Source organism: Neofelis nebulosa, chromosome 10 (genome assembly GCF_028018385.1).
Source record: "Neofelis nebulosa isolate mNeoNeb1 chromosome 10, mNeoNeb1.pri, whole genome shotgun sequence".
NCBI classification, from domain to species: domain Eukaryota; kingdom Metazoa; phylum Chordata; class Mammalia; order Carnivora; family Felidae; genus Neofelis; species Neofelis nebulosa.
Window position 1 is genome coordinate 102,832,501 of NC_080791.1, and position 15,461 is coordinate 102,847,961.

General features: G+C 42.3%; 1 protein-coding gene across 13 annotated transcripts in view; it reads left to right on the forward strand.

The window, feature by feature from the left end:
• CTNND1 (catenin delta 1) overlaps positions 1 to 13,004 on the forward strand; it is a 47,519-nt gene extending 34,515 nt beyond the window's left edge. For 5 of the 13 annotated variants that reach the window (XM_058689050.1, XM_058689049.1, XM_058689051.1 and 2 more), the window contains 14 exons: positions 178 to 361; positions 1,291 to 1,408; positions 1,871 to 2,024; positions 2,421 to 2,438; positions 2,881 to 2,949; positions 3,823 to 3,950; positions 4,053 to 4,203; positions 4,689 to 4,881; positions 5,226 to 5,340; positions 5,888 to 5,975; positions 9,105 to 9,167; positions 9,971 to 10,074; positions 10,492 to 10,563; positions 10,850 to 13,004. In XM_058689050.1, coding sequence (XP_058545033.1) covers positions 178 to 361; positions 1,291 to 1,408; positions 1,871 to 2,024; positions 2,421 to 2,438; positions 2,881 to 2,949; positions 3,823 to 3,950; positions 4,053 to 4,203; positions 4,689 to 4,881; positions 5,226 to 5,340; positions 5,888 to 5,975; positions 9,105 to 9,167; positions 9,971 to 10,074; positions 10,492 to 10,563; positions 10,850 to 10,861 — 1,469 coding nt within the window. In that variant the 3' untranslated portion in view covers positions 10,862 to 13,004. The remainder of the gene's footprint in view (positions 1 to 177; positions 362 to 1,290; positions 1,409 to 1,870; positions 2,025 to 2,420; positions 2,439 to 2,880; positions 2,950 to 3,822; positions 3,951 to 4,052; positions 4,204 to 4,688; positions 4,882 to 5,225; positions 5,341 to 5,887; positions 5,976 to 9,104; positions 9,168 to 9,970; positions 10,075 to 10,491; positions 10,564 to 10,849) is intronic. The other 8 variants (XM_058689052.1, XM_058689055.1, XM_058689056.1 and 5 more) reach the window with 8 other exon arrangements.
• Positions 13,005 to 15,461: the final 2,457 nt, after the last annotated feature.

Below are 15,461 nucleotides of genomic sequence, written 5' to 3' on the forward strand. Positions count from 1 at the left end.
TTTCTTACCGTGAGTCACAAACAAAAGCTTGAATATCAGTATAATGTATCTGGTTATACCAGATTATAAAGTATTGGGGAAGATTGAGAAATGATGGAGTAGGGGATTCTCTTCGGCTTTCTTCAAACATCCTGTGTTGGGTGTTGGAGAGGTTATCTGATGAGTTGTCTCTGCCAGGAACCCTGTGGAATCTCTCATCCCATGACTCAATCAAAATGGAGATTGTGGACCATGCACTGCATGCCCTGACAGATGAGGTGATCATCCCACACTCTGGTTGGGAGCGGGAACCAAATGAAGATTGCAAACCGCGCCATATCGAGTGGGAGTCGGTGCTTACCAACACAGCTGGCTGTCTTAGGTAACGTAAGGGCTTCAAGAGTATGAAGATTGAAGTTTTGAGGACTAACATTTTTTTTTTTTCTTTTTAAATTCTTCAGCCTGTCACTCAGCCTCCATTCCTGTGACTGGAGGAATGACTTTGACTCCAGCCTGTCTTCTACCTTTGTCACTACTCCTTTGTATGCCACATACGTTTGCTATGCTGGTTTACTTGTTCCCTGCACATCCTCACTTCTGTGACTCTTTGACTTTGTTCATTTAATTTGTAAATGTTTGTTCAATATCTACCACACGTAAAGCAGTTGTCAAGTCCTGAGCTTGGAGCTTTTGTGTGTATCTGTGTCCCTGTCCTCAATGATATGTATTTCAAGTAAGGCTGCAATGAGTGAACAAAAGGAGTACAAAATGTACTAGAAGGGTAGGGGGAGGAACTGTTCTTCCTTCAGTCCACATCACCCCTGTCTCTTTTATCTTTTTTTTCCTACAGATTTTTTTTTTTTTTTTTTTTAAGTAATCTCCACACCCATTGTGGGGCTTGAACTTCAAACCCCAGGATCAAGAGTCGCACGCTCTACCGGCTGAGCCAGCCAGGCGCCCCTCCTTATTTATCTTTTGAGGCTAAACTCAAAAATGCCTTTATTTCATGAAAATTTTCTTGATATCTTCTTTCTCTCTTTGGAGTATACCCCTGTGTTCTCTGCCCCATTCTTCATTCGTCCTTCCATGAAAGAAGTATCTATTCTATCTTAAAGCACTGTTAACAGTATAAATGTCCTGAAAGTAGGGATTGTCTTAACTTTTCTCTAACCGCAGTGCCTTGCTTATAACAAGTACTCACTATTTGTTATAGTGAAAAGAAAAAATACAGAGGAGGCTTGTAAATGTTGAAGATATCAAGGGAGGATTTCTAGATTTGAGTCATCTTGAAGCCTCTCCCTTTCCCCTCAGGAATGTCAGCTCAGAGAGGAGTGAGGCTCGCCGGAAACTTCGGGAGTGTGATGGTTTAGTGGATGCCCTCATTTTCATTGTGCAGGCTGAGATTGGGCAGAAGGATTCAGACAGCAAGGTAAGTTGCCGGCTGAGTGAATTCCATTCACAGCAACCATGAGGCACCGGGAGTGCAGACCTACCATCTCAGGCTTTCAGATGACCTGAGGTATCTGTACCAGCTCCTGTTCCCTAAAGCAGATGTTCACCATGGTTTTCTTTAGAATTTCCTTCACCTGTATAATCTATTTTAAAGCTGTTTAGCTATATTTCCAAGGTTCTATATTTTCCTAAGTAGGAAAAAGGGTGACCCTCGGTTTTGTGTCACACACCAAATGGTGGCAGAAACCTTCCAGTAGCCTGAGGCTGCAAGGATTTTGAGAGGCTTGGTGCACTTAAGAGGCTTTGTGAGAGATGACGGATTGGGCTATGCTTTTGGGGATCAGTATTTTAATATTTGGATAATGGAAACCTGTACTTGCTGGGAAATCACTATAGGCATTCTCCTCGCTCACCGAGCCCTTTATCTTGTGTCCCCAAGCTTGTGGAGAACTGCGTTTGCCTTCTTCGGAATTTGTCATACCAAGTTCACCGGGAGATCCCACAGGCAGAGCGTTACCAAGAGGCACCTCCCAACGTTGCCAACAATACTGGGCCACATGCTGCCAGTTGCTTTGGGGCCAAGAAGGGCAAAGGTGAGTTTTGGTTCTTTGTTCCTTGCTCTTTAATGTAGGATGGGAAAGGGAAGGAACTCTTTTAGCTTTAGGCACAAAATACTTGCTGAGCGGTACATGAGTCTGCCTAGTCAAGGGTATCTCCTCGCTCTGCAGCCGCTTCCCCAGTGTCGTGTTCTCCATTCATGGCGGTGATCATGGTGGTGGTGGTGGTCATTGGTATCAGTTTGGGGGCAGTGAAGGACGAGAACTCAACTAATCTGGGGCCTTCTCCCCCATTCCTCCTTTGTGTTTCCTGTGTTTTTCTTTTCCTCCTTGCTTCCCTGCTTATTTGCCCACGATCCTGTTGACATCTCTCTCCTGCATTTTTCTTCCTTCATTTCTCTCTGCTTTCCACCTTGGGTGACGCACTGGAAGATGAGTGGTTCTCCAGAGGTGAGTGGAATCTTTTAAGGCGCTTATGGACTTCTAATTTGCATGCTTTGGTTTTAGCTTCCCTAGTATTTCCTAACCCTTCCCTGTGGATGCATGTAGGAAAATTCAGTTGAGGAGGACCATTGAAACAAGTTCAGCTCTTTGGAGCTAATGGCTCATGGCATGCTATTTCTGGATAGCAGACCCAGGTATCAGAACTCAGGACAACAGCAACAACGGTGCTTATCCTTATCTTACCTGTCTGCTGCCTGTTTTCTGTCCTTGTTTCTGCACAGCACCCTGCTGGGACAGCTTGTGGGGGGGGACCTTGTTTTTTGTTTTTTTCCCCCTTCTTGATGTATCTCTGATCCAAAGATTTTGACTGAAGAATAAAAAGTACACTATGTGGACTCTTTCCTTTCTTAAACTTTTTCCCCTCCCCTCCTTTTTTTAATTTCCAAAGGGAAAAAACCCACAGAGGATCCAGCAAACGATACAGTGGATTTCCCTAAAAGAACTAGTCCTGCCCGGGGTAAGTTATCTTTTTCTTTTTAGTCTCCAGGGATCTCGGTCATATATATATATATATATATATATATATATATATATATATATATATATATATATATATATATTTCACAGACAAGTGTTTGGTAGCCTAACAGTAGACTCTGCAGTATGATCACTGTTTTCTGTCCTCCTACTCTGGGCATGGAATGATGGTGGAGCACTGGGAAACTGGTATTGTAGCAGTAACTTAGGAAAGATGGCTTGTTGTGGCAACTTTTCAGATTATTGGAGGATGGGTAGGGTCCTGAACCCATCTAGGCCAGAAATGGAGGTGCTCTAAGTAACCACTACTGTCCTTAGGACTGTAATTGTTCTAAGAAGCCTCTTTCTCACAGTTTGGGTGTTTATGTTTACCAGTACAGTGAGTTTAAAATTCACAGTTCTTCATGGATGTAAAAATTTTAGATGTTGTTAAATCTAGGATAGGCTTTGTACTTAGTCATAGTAAAGGTAGACAGAATGATTCAGTTAAGTCAGAAATAATTCACTTGAGATGAGGAATCTTTAACCCTGAGCGGTGTCAGTGGGCACCTGAATGCCCTGAGTGCCAAGGCCAAAGTAGACTGTGGAAGAGAAGAGACAAAGAGGAAAGAGAGAAAGGAGTTGCATATGAGTTGAGGTCTGTTCTGCTCTTCCCATGGATGAATTATTCTTAAGAAGGCATGGAATCAAGCCTCTGAGTTTGCTCTTGGGTGAGTGGGAGAGTATAGGGGGTCTAATGGTATAGGAGCATAAATCCATCAATCCAGAGTACTGAGGCTGAACTTCAACCAGCCAGAGCCTGGTGTTTAGGTCATGACTAGCATCCCCTGCTTTCCTGCCCTTTCTTGTGCAGGCTATGAGCTTTTATTTCAGCCAGAGGTGGTTCGGATATACATCTCACTCCTCAAGGAGAGCAAGACTCCTGCCATCCTAGAAGCCTCAGCTGGAGCTATCCAGAACTTGTGTGCTGGGCGCTGGACGGTGAGTACCTTTCAGAAAATAGACTTAGAGATGGGAGAACTTACCTAACTAGTTTGCCACCGTTTGTAATCTGTTCCACCTCTTCTTGTGTGTTACTTCCAGTATGGTCGATACATCCGCTCTGCTCTGCGTCAAGAGAAGGCTCTTTCTGCCATTGCTGACCTCCTGACCAGTGAACACGAGCGTGTAGTGAAAGCTGCGTCCGGAGCACTGAGAAATCTGGCGGTAGATGCTCGCAACAAAGAACTGATTGGTAAGGAGTTGGATGCACACGGTTAATCTCAGTATCAGTACCAAGCCTTTAGTCTGGCAGATGCTAAATAGTTATTATTGCAGTGACTGAGAGGAGGGATCCTGGCTAGTCCTCCATAGTTTGTGGTTCTGAGGGTTCTAGTTTAATGGTTCTTAGAAAGACAAGAACTGGTAACTCTTCAAAACTAGAATAAAAACAGCTATTCTTCATTAAGCACTTGCTTTGTTAGTGGGCGTTGTAACATATTTGATACAAAGTATTCACATAGTTTCAATGTGACTAAAGGGGAGAATAAATAAAGGAGTAAGAAGGACCATATGTTCATGGCTCTTCTGATACGATAACCCCCTAGCAAAATGAAGTTGATTCATGTGGACAGTGAATTGCACTTAATATGATTGATGCAAGTAAGTACAGTGTTAGGCTCCATATACTGGACTTGCTTTGTTCTCCCTGCACACAGTCCTTCTGTCTTAACGCTGTAGGTAAACATGCTATTCCGAACTTGGTAAAGAACCTGCCAGGAGGGCAGCAGAGCTCTTCCCAGAATTTCTCTGAGGACACTGTGGTCTCTCTTTTGAACACCATCAATGAGGTTATTGCTGAGAACTTGGAGGCTGCCAAAAAGCTTCGAGAGACACAGGGTATTGAGAAGCTGGTGTTGATCAACAAATCAGGGTGAGTTTAACACTGAAAATGACAACTGGAGGAGTTTGTGTGTGAGAGGGGAGTTACTAGGAAGGAGTGTTCCATGTTTGCTTTCTTATTTACATATAAAGTGTGAAGAGATAATGCTGTCTTAATGTTTTGTCTTAATGTTGAGCTATAAATTGATAACAGACCTGTTGCATCAAACATTTTTTTGTGTCACTGTTTGGGACACAGTACAGTACTTGGTGAATACTTGATCTTGCCCATTTTGGCATTTCTTCTTATGTTACATTATATTGGAGAGTACAGGCTCTCAGCTTCCTCCTTGGTCTTAACACCCAAATTCCATATCGTATTACTTTCCTCAAAAGGAACCGTTCAGAAAAAGAAGTCCGAGCAGCAGCACTTGTATTACAGACAATCTGGGGATATAAGGAGCTGCGGAAGCCACTGGAAAAAGAAGGATGGAAGAAATCAGACTTTCAGGTAGAGTAACTCTTGGGCCTGAGACTTGACCCTTTTTTCCCTTGGTTTCACGTAACACTTTTGTCTTTGGTTCCTTCCTCCTCACTATTGCCTTAAGTCCTGCTTTATCCCAAGTCTTTCTGAGTAAGGAGATCATTCAGTTTACTCCTTCCCCAAAAAGAACGATGCTATGCTTCATTTGGTGCCAGAACAGCTGTGGTTCTCCTCGGTGCCACAGCATGCTGTCCACATTGGTGGGGACGAGGGAAGATGGCCTGTTTGACTTTTCCCCAGATGTGCCATAGCCCCTTGAAGGAATTTACTAGAAACTAGGTCACCTTCTGATAGTGTGAGTGTTTGGTACCTCTGTAATCTCCTGTTCAGGAACATAAATAGAAGCCACAAAACCCTCATTTGTTTCACTATGTAGATATTTAACCCATATGAGGTACCTTTTGGGAAGAGCTATATTTGGGAATAGGAACCCAAAGATCTGTGCCCATTGGGAAATAAAATATGGGTGAGTTCAGTATTCTGTGACATTGTTGTATTTTATGTTTGCTTCTAGGTAAATCTAAACAATGCTTCTCGAAGCCAGAGCAGTCATTCATATGATGACAGCACTCTCCCTCTCATTGACCGGAACCCAAAATCAGGTACAGTGTCTGGGGGGCGTACCCCTCTGCTTTTACTCCACCACGGCTATTCTTCAGTGGGCTTACTTCCCGTGGAATAGAATGTGTATTTGTTACTGCATGAGCTAGTCTTTTGGTAGACGGTAATAATACTTTACCTCAGGATTGTACCACAGAGGCTGGTAGGCCTGAGCATTAGAAGAGAAAACAGGCAGTAGCCTGGAAGTGATCCTGTCTTTGCTTGCAGACTTACAACTGTTTTCTCTGTTTGAGAGATAATTGACATATATCATTGTGTAAATTTAAGGTGTACAACATAGTGCTTTGATGTATGTATATATTGCATAATGATTACTTTTTGGTTTTTAAATTTCCACATAATACCATGTAATATGTGGACTGTTGAAAAATTAGAAAATTCAGGTAACTAGAAAATAACAAGAAAAATCACTTATTTCTGTTACCCAGAGATCACTGCTGCTATTTGTGGTTTTATCTTTTAAACACTTTTGCCGTGTGAGCAAATAAATTTTGCTCCCCAAAGATGAATTAGCATATTCTATGAAACATTTTCTTTTTCATGAGAGTGTGTGCTGTAACCCTTATTATCTTGCTGACACTTGGCTTTTGCCTCCATCAGGGTTCTCTCTCTCTTTTTTTTTTTAAGGTTTTTATTTTGAGAGAGACAGAGTGTGAGCAGGAGAGGGGCAGAGAGAGAGGGAGACAGAATCCAAAGCAGGCTCCAGGCTCTGAGCTGTCAGCACAGAGCCCGACACGGGGCTCGAACTCACAAACTCTGAGATCGCGACCTGAGCCAAAGTCGGACGCTTAACTGACTGAACCACCCAGGTGTTCCAACATCAGGGTTCTTGTGATGTGGTGTGAGGATCCCCATGTCTGTTGACATCTGTGCTGATTATGCAGAAGCAGTGGGAGTGTTTGCAGCAGCAGCTCTGGCACCAACCCCACACCACTAGCCGTCCTAGGCTTCGTGGCCATGCGCTCACAATGTAAGAAAGAGCCAGTTTCGCTTGTTAATGTACTTGATGGAGCTGTAAGAATTACTAATTTTATTGTTTGTGACCTTGAGCACACGTCTTGTTGAAATCTCCCGTGCTGATGAAATAGGAAGTACTTGGCGAGCCCTGTGCTGCATCCAGAGTGTGGTAGTGGACCTGGGGGAAAGCACAGGTGCTCTAGTTGGAGTTTCTGAGTGGACCAGCCACTCTTTTTATGGAATGCCATTTTTACTTGGGAAAAAATGGCAAGCTATGGTTTTAGACTTGAGTATTTGCTAGACATTGTCTCAAAAATGAATGCAATGAGCTTGTCACTTTCAGGAAAAATAACTGACAGTACTTGTTGCCTGAATTTTCAAGTGAAAAACTTGTACCTGCCATTATGAGCCTGATAACACACCCATACTTAAAAGACTATTTATTTATTTATTTATTTATTTATTTATTTATGGGGTGGGGACATGCAGAGAGAGAGAGAGGGAGAGAGAGAATCCCAATCAGGCTATTTATTTATTTATTTATTTATTTATTTATTTATGGTTTATTTTATTTATGGGGTGGGGACACGCAGAGAGAGAGGGAGAGAGAGAATCCCAATCAGGCTCTATACTGCCAACACAGAGCCCGACATGGGGCTTGAACTCATGAAACTGAGATCATGACCTCAGCAAAAATCAAGAGTCAGATGCTTAATCAACTTTAATCAACTGAGTCACATGGGCACCCCAAAAGACATTTTAATCAAACCAGTGGTGATAGTAATGAATGCGATTTTTTTTTTTGATGTTGTATAATGAAATGTGTTAACATGTAGAAGATCTGCATTACTCTATGAACCAGTATTTTCCAAATGACTAGTGTGTGGTGTTTCAGAATCATGAATGGGTAACTGACCCATTCAAAGTGCAAGACAGACCAATGCATTTTAATTTAACAAAGTATGAAGAAGAGGTCATTCGTTTGGATTCAGATTCTACATTACTGCCAACTTTAGAGAAACTCTACTTGCTCTTTAGAGAAATTCTACTTGTTGTGTATTAGTGTACTATCAAAGACTGTACACAGTTATCTGAAAAAATTGTTGAAAATTCTTTTTCCAACTTTTTGTCTGTGGGAGGCTGGATTTTCTTCATATACTTCAACTAAAATAACATCATGACAGACTGAACACAGAAGTAGATAGGAAAATCCAGCTGTCTTCTATTAAGCCAAACTTTAAAGACATGTGCAAAAATGTAAAAAAAAAAAAAAAAAAACAAAACCAAAAAACCAAAAACAAAAACCCACAAACCTGCTTTTAAAAAACATTAAAATGTTAACATGGAATAAGTTTTTTTAACTTAAATGTTTATTTTGAGAGAGAGAGAGAGAGAGAGAGCGAGAGAGCACAGGGGAGAGGCAGAGGGAGAGGGAGAATCCCAAGCAGGCTCCGCACTGTCAGCATAGAGCCTGAGGTGGGGCTTGATCTCATGAATCATGACCTGGGCTGAAATCAGGACTTAGAAGCTTAACCGACTGAGCCACCCAGGCACCCCTATTTTTACTGTTAAAAAATATATATATTTAATTATTTATTTATTTATTTATTTTTGAGAGAGGCAGACCAAGTGGGGTAGGGGCAGAGAGAGAGGGAGAGAGAAAACCCCAAACAGGCTCTACACTGTCAGTGCAGAACCCAACATGGGGCTCGAACAGTGAGATCATGACCTGAGCTGAAATCAAGAGTCAGGTGCTGAACCACCTGAGCCACCCAGATGCCACCCTATTTTTTCTTTTAAGTGAAATACTTAAAATTTCTCAGTACAGGAAAATAGTAATATATATATAACTGACACCAGTGAATACTTTTTGGATCTTCATAATTTTTAAGACTGTGTAAAGGGGTCTGGAGACCAAATAATTAAACAAGTACTTGTTAAGAGTGAATGGTTGTTAAGAGTGAACATTAGGGTTCCATTGGAAAGGGATCTCTTAAGTCCCATGAGGGCTTTGTCTAGTGCCTGGCACATAGTGGGTGCTCAGTAAAAATTTGATGGGAGGGAGGGAGGACCAACCAGAGAGCAATTTTTATGATGAGTATAGATTTTGAAGAGTTGGTTTTTGACCTGGATAACTTTCTGACTCCGTATAGATAAGAAACCTGATCGGGAAGAAATTCAGATGAGCAGTATGGGATCAAACACAAAATCATTAGGTAGGTGATTAATTCCTGCCTAAGGACACGGAGTTATATTTCATTGGGATGAGAACTGTCTGGCTCTGCAGTTTCTTTTCTAGCACCTTCATCATCCTGGGAGAGCATTCATTGGCTGGACATTTCTATTTGGAAGGATGTGAGGAGATTTAGTGAAACTTGATATATCTACTTTCTTCCACATTCCCACATATTCAAAGGTTCAAAAAAACCTCCAAATCTTCATTCACCCTTATCCCCATCCCCACTTACTGCAGAATAATGTTTGGGTCCTTAAACTGTTACCGAGTTTCACAGGCTGACCCCAGGCTCCCTCTCCATCTTCTTTCCATGTACTCTGTTTCAGCCCACCTGGTCTAATTTGCTATTTTGTCTCTTTACTCTACTTTTTAAATTTTTCTCAGAGCATACTTCCTACTGGAATGCCCTTCTTCCCCTTTGCTTTGCTAAATTTTCTTTATCCCCAGAGGCTTAACCAAGTCCTGTCGCCTTTGTTAGGTGCTTCCTGACTGTTGCAGCACCCCTACGCTCTCTTCTTAATTCCAATACCATTTATAGACAGATCTCTTCTGTTTTGCTTTATTATCATATGTCATACTCCGTGTGTTTCATTTAATTGTCTTCCCAACTAGATTCAAATTATTTTTAAGTCAGGGACCTTAAGTCAAGGACTAGAACTTAATGACTTTCTGGAGCATTTGACAAAGTTTACTTCCCAACAGGGGTGCCTAATTCACACTTATCTGTTTAATATGTATGGTACACCAGAAGGAATATCGTATTTCTTGTACTTTTTTCATTAGATAACAACTATTCCACACTGAATGAGAGAGGGGACCACAACAGAACACTGGATCGATCCGGGGATCTAGGTGAAATGGAGCCATTGAAGGGAACACCCCTGATGGTAAATTCTCTTTTATATACTCTTGTCCTTCTAAGGCTAGTTCTGTTTTGAAACCTTCATGTTTTGTGAAATGGGAAGAAAGTACCTAGTGAAAGACAGTATCCTTTTCTGATAGGGATTTTCAGGAAAAGTAGGAGTTTTGACTCCTGTTGAGATTTCTTGGGTCATAATTCTGCAACGGTCAGGTTAGGAGAAGGAAGACCATAAATGTATTGCTGATGTGACTAATGCCAATAGATCTATTCTCATACATTACTCTCTTCCTGTCCCTGCCCTTTCTTGAATATCTTGCCCTTTTCTTACTATTATCTTGTTTTGTTTGAGTTGACCAGTTTCGGGATTTTCCTTAGGTTTGGCACATACCCACTAGGTTTCTATTTCCTTACTCTCATACTAACAAATTGCATGTGTTCACAGCAGGACGAGGGGCAGGAATCTCTGGAGGAAGAGTTGGATGATGAGGGGGACCAAGTGTCTAACCCCTCCATGGTATGTCCTCCAGCCACCCCCAAGATCGTCCTTGAGGAAGGAGGTCCCTATGTGCCAGCAGTTTGCCAATCAAGCTGATCCAATCGGGCCAGAGACCCTAGTCTCAGCCGCTTGGCGCTTGGGGGTGCTGCTTCTGTGATTATTGCCTCTTAAGAGGCTGGGACGTGCCTCCGGTGATCTGATTCTCCATTCCGTGCTGCTTTCCTCCCTCCGGATTTGCTCAACTGTCTTTTGGTTCTCCTCATTCCCAACCCTATTGACATTTCTTTCTCTTTTTTCCCTACAGCAGAAGATTTAGCACCACTGTCTGCGCTACATCTGGGCTTATAATATATGTACTTTTATTTTTTGGTGGTGAAATGGACTGATGATTTTTCCCTTTCTTCGCTGGACTGTTGTGCCAACTGCCAGGCTGCCTCCTGCCCTTATAGCCCTAAGTGGCCACCTCCTTTCTACCAACTCCTACCTTCTTCCAGTGAAGCTTAATTGTCCCTCCTCCCCCGTCCAGATCCCCTCCAGTTGCTCCCAAGAAGCCTGACTCAGTTATATGCATATCTTGAGAAACTGCTGCAAATTAGCTCTTTTTGCCAGTTCTCCCTGGAACTCTTGGCCTTGTGTGGAGGGAGGGAGAGAGTGGGAATCCTCACTGGAAGCCGTGGGAAGAATTGGAAGTTACATGCTGTCTATGCAGTGTCTAGCGCTCTGATAAACTGATGATTCTTAATCAAGATTTTTTTTTTTTCTTGGTGGGGAAGGGACTTTTATTTTTTTGGAGAATCGGAAGTGTGAGCTCTTCCCGTATTCCTGATGACTATTTTTGAATCAAAGAAGGCTGGCAACATTGGCACATTCCACCTGGCAAGGGCCCTTGAGTAAGTGAAGGTCTCCTAGAACTGAGATTAAGAAACCTTGATCTCATCTCCAGGCCAGGGACCACTGTGGACCTACAGACTCCATCTCTTCTCCAAGCCTCATGCCAACCCTCAGCTGCTGCCACTGCCCTTTACTAAGGCTGTCCTTAATCTTCCTCTCCCATCCTGTGAAATGTCTGCTGACTTGGCCTGGCCATTTGCAAGAGGCTGTAGAAAGAGGAGAATGTGTCAAGGAAGACTTTTTGGGTGAGAAGGATCAGAAAGATGTCTTCTGGGGAGGAGAAGAACCTCTAGCAGGAGCTAGTAGGAATGTACATGAATCAGTTAGTCTGAAACTGGCAGGAAGCTTTGAAGCTGGCTTCCCCCCTGCCCTTCTTTCTCCTTTTCTTACCCTTCTAGCTCTGTCCTCCCCTGCCTCTTCCCTGGATTGGTTGGCTGACAAAAGGACTTGATGTACATACTCCTGCCCCCTTTACCCTTAAAAGGTGGGGGATCGCCCCTGGATTTGCCTCTTCTTTGTGCCTTTGGCCTGGGGTGCATCTCCTCCTTCCCTTCCATGTGCCTTTCTTTGCCTCTGCAGTCTCATTTTCATGATTTTGCAAATTATATTTTGTTGCTTTCTTACCCACTATTGGCCCTAACTAGCAGAAAGGAGGGATGACCTAGAGAACCTTAGATTCTCCACTGGGAATTGGTAGAACCTCTGATTTCAGCCATTCAGCTTTGCTCAATAGTATATGGTTGGGGTTTTGCAAACATCCTGTTCTGATGAATCTCAAAATGTGGGAGGAGTGAGTGGTGCGACTCTTACTCCTTAGTTGCCCAGAATTTATCGTCATCTCCCAAGGGACCGGAGGGAAGTCGCATCTGTGCCCTCCCTGCCCCACCCCACCCCCAGCATCTCCTCCTTTCTGTTTAGTGTTTATTAGTGGGTTGGGCTAGAGGAATCAGCTGCTATGCTGGTTGATTTTTTTTTAACCCTTTTCCTTATTTGCCTTTTACTCCTCCCCTTAATCTAAAAGCTCTGTTCAATGCAACTGGAAATCTTTATCCTTCTCTCTCCCCCTTCCCTTATATATTGAGGCTATGGGGTAGGAGACAAGTGCACAACCCACCACCCCCCTTCCCTTTCCCCTATGCATTAAAATCCCTTATTTACCACCCCCCCCCCCCCCCATTTCTTCCCACTCCTTTTCTGGCAAAAAGGAGCCTTTTCCTCTCTGTGACCCTAAGAACATACTGCACAGGGGAAATTGCCCCCATCTGGACCCGGCTCCACTCTTGGTTTCTCTTGTCCTCTTCTGCTCTTTTCCTGGTGCTCTTTTTCTCGGTGGGGTGTGGGTAATAGAACAGCCATGGGCTTTTGGGGACCTTTAACTATTTTTTTTCTTTTTTGTTTATAAAAACACTAAACATTCAATTCCAGAGAACCAAAAATCCCACCTCCCCACCGAACAGTACTAAGGGGCGTGTCTTCTGCTCCATACCTTTTCTGTTTTCCTTTCTCTCTTGTTAATGCTTTTAAAAACAAATGAGTTTTTTATATAAATAAAGTTTTTAAAGTGTGTATGTGGGGGGTCTGTGTCATTTCTTCACTTTAAGCTGTATCTCTTCCTTCCTTTTCATTTCGGTTATTTCCTTATGTGTATCAGTGTCCTTCTTCTCTCCAGAGCAGCCAGAAGGGGGTTTACCAGGAGCGGATTACTTGGAGCTCAGTCCTAAGTCTTACCAAGCAACATTGTTGGTAATTACATATGAAACATTTTCCCCCTCAAGATTCTTAAAAATTAAATGTGGGGCACGGGAAGCTTATTGCTAACTTAGAGATAGGAAACTGAAGTATAGGAATTAATGACTTTCTTAGTCACTGGATTTGTTTTGCAGCATTTGGCAAAACTAACGTTGAACAAAAGCCCATTGCGATACGTGGCCCTCTTGAACATTTAACTTTATGGGTAGAAGATTAGAAGCTAACAACTCCAATTGCCTTCCTCCAATATGCCCTCATATTTCATAAATATGAAAATGTAGAATTAAAAGGCTCATGTGTATAAGTACTGAATACTGGGCCAGAATGTTGCTTTTCAGGCTATCAGTAATCCTTTAGTAAGAAGACAAGAGACAGACCTATAGCTGCTTTTGTGTCCTACCAAGTAATATGTGGGTGAGTCACAAACACTTGCTGGGTTGACAGGGATTGTCTTTACTGCAGAGGCCAAGGATTAAGACCTATGGAAAGAGACTTATTTTTCTGGGGCGCCTATTTCCTGTTATATAATTAAAAAAAAAAAAAAAAAGTGAGAATTTATGTAAAATGCTTTGCTGTATGCCCAATCTTTAGATTAAAAATCTATAGCTTCTGATGATGGTCATGTCTCAATTTTGTTGAACTAGGTCTTGAGTATGAAAACTTTGTTGGGCCAGTGAGACCAGGAAATCTAAGCATTGTAGCTGATCCCTTTTAAAGCTTAGTTTGTGTCTGACCGTTGTAGTTTTAGACCAGCAGGATGAATCACGGAGCCAAAAAGCTATCTGAGTTTGCTTTCCAAAGTGGTTTGGTAGTTTCACTTGAGATGCTTTTCTGTCTCTATAGAAAAACCTTGCTACTGGTGAATAGCCTTTATTTCCATTATATTCTTTATTATCCACTGACATTGAGCTAGAAACAAATCTTACACTTCCCTCTCCCTGGCGTGGTTCATTTGTTTTGTTTCATAAAGTAAATATTTACTGAACATCTTCTATGTGCTAGGTGTTGTGGATGTTAGGTTTAAAGGATGAAACAGATGGATGCTTTCTCTTTACAATCCTTGAGAGTCCTAAGATCTGTCGTTTTGTTTTGTTTTTTTAGAGTAAGCTCTACCCCCAATTGTGGGGCTTGAACTCATGACCCTGAGATCAAGAGTCACATGCCTTACCAACTGAGCCAGCTAGGTGCCCTCATCTGTGGTCTTTTAAAAACATTTCTCCCCTGTGCCCCTACCTAAAGTAAGGTGTTCAACAAAATGATCTGTAAAGCCCCTGTATCTTAAGCAGGCTGCACTGATGAAGCAATGCTTTTGAAACCTCTTGGTATCTCTTTGACACCAAATTTAGGAAGCCTGTGGATTTTGCCAAGATTTGCCCATGTCCTCCTCGATCCTTTAGAGCCTGAGTTGTTTTCTGGAAGTGGTAATAGTGGATGCTCCCCCACTCTTCTGTCTTAGCGAGGCTGTTTTTGTGAACGTGTTTGTGAAAAGGCCATAAGGAGTATACTTTCTGACAGCTCAAAGCTATGACTTCACTTGGCCACTTGTTATTCCTTGCTGAACTAATGTGGTTTGTTAGAAACTGGAAGCCTCTCCCCCAGGAAGAACTGAGGACCGACTGGCCTTTCTAGATCCTTATGTTTCAATTTTGTCTGTTTCTATCTGAAGTATAGGATAATAAAGGTTCATCTTGGTATTTTCATGGATAGACATAATAGACCAACTAGACCTGGCCTTATAGACTTGAAAAAGTGCACCAGAATTACCTGAGAAGCTTGTTAAAAATGCAGATCCCTATGTTCCATTCCCAAAAACATTCGATAGAAGTGACTCAGGAATCTGAAATCTTGATAAGTCACCTAGGTTATATTTTGATGCCTTTGGTCAGTTAATTGTAACTTGGGACCGTGATCTAGTGACTTGCTTAAGGTTTTGGCCTCAAACTTGAATCCCGGATGACTGGCTTCAACTCCATTGGCACTATTGCTAGTTTCGTGGTGGGTGTAATGATAATCACAGTAAGGGAGAATTCATAGAGGAAGGAATGAATTGCTTACTGTTGAATTTGAGAGAATAGTGATAGGCCAGTGTATAGGCAGAAGAAACTTTAAAAAAAATTTTTTTTAAAATATTTTTGAGAGAGAGACAGAGACAGAGTGAGCTGGGGAGGGAGAGAGAGAGAGACGGAGACACAGAATCTGAAGCAGGCTTCAGGCTCTGAGCTGTCAGCACAGAGCCCGATGCAGGTCTTGAACTCACAAACCGTGATATCATGACC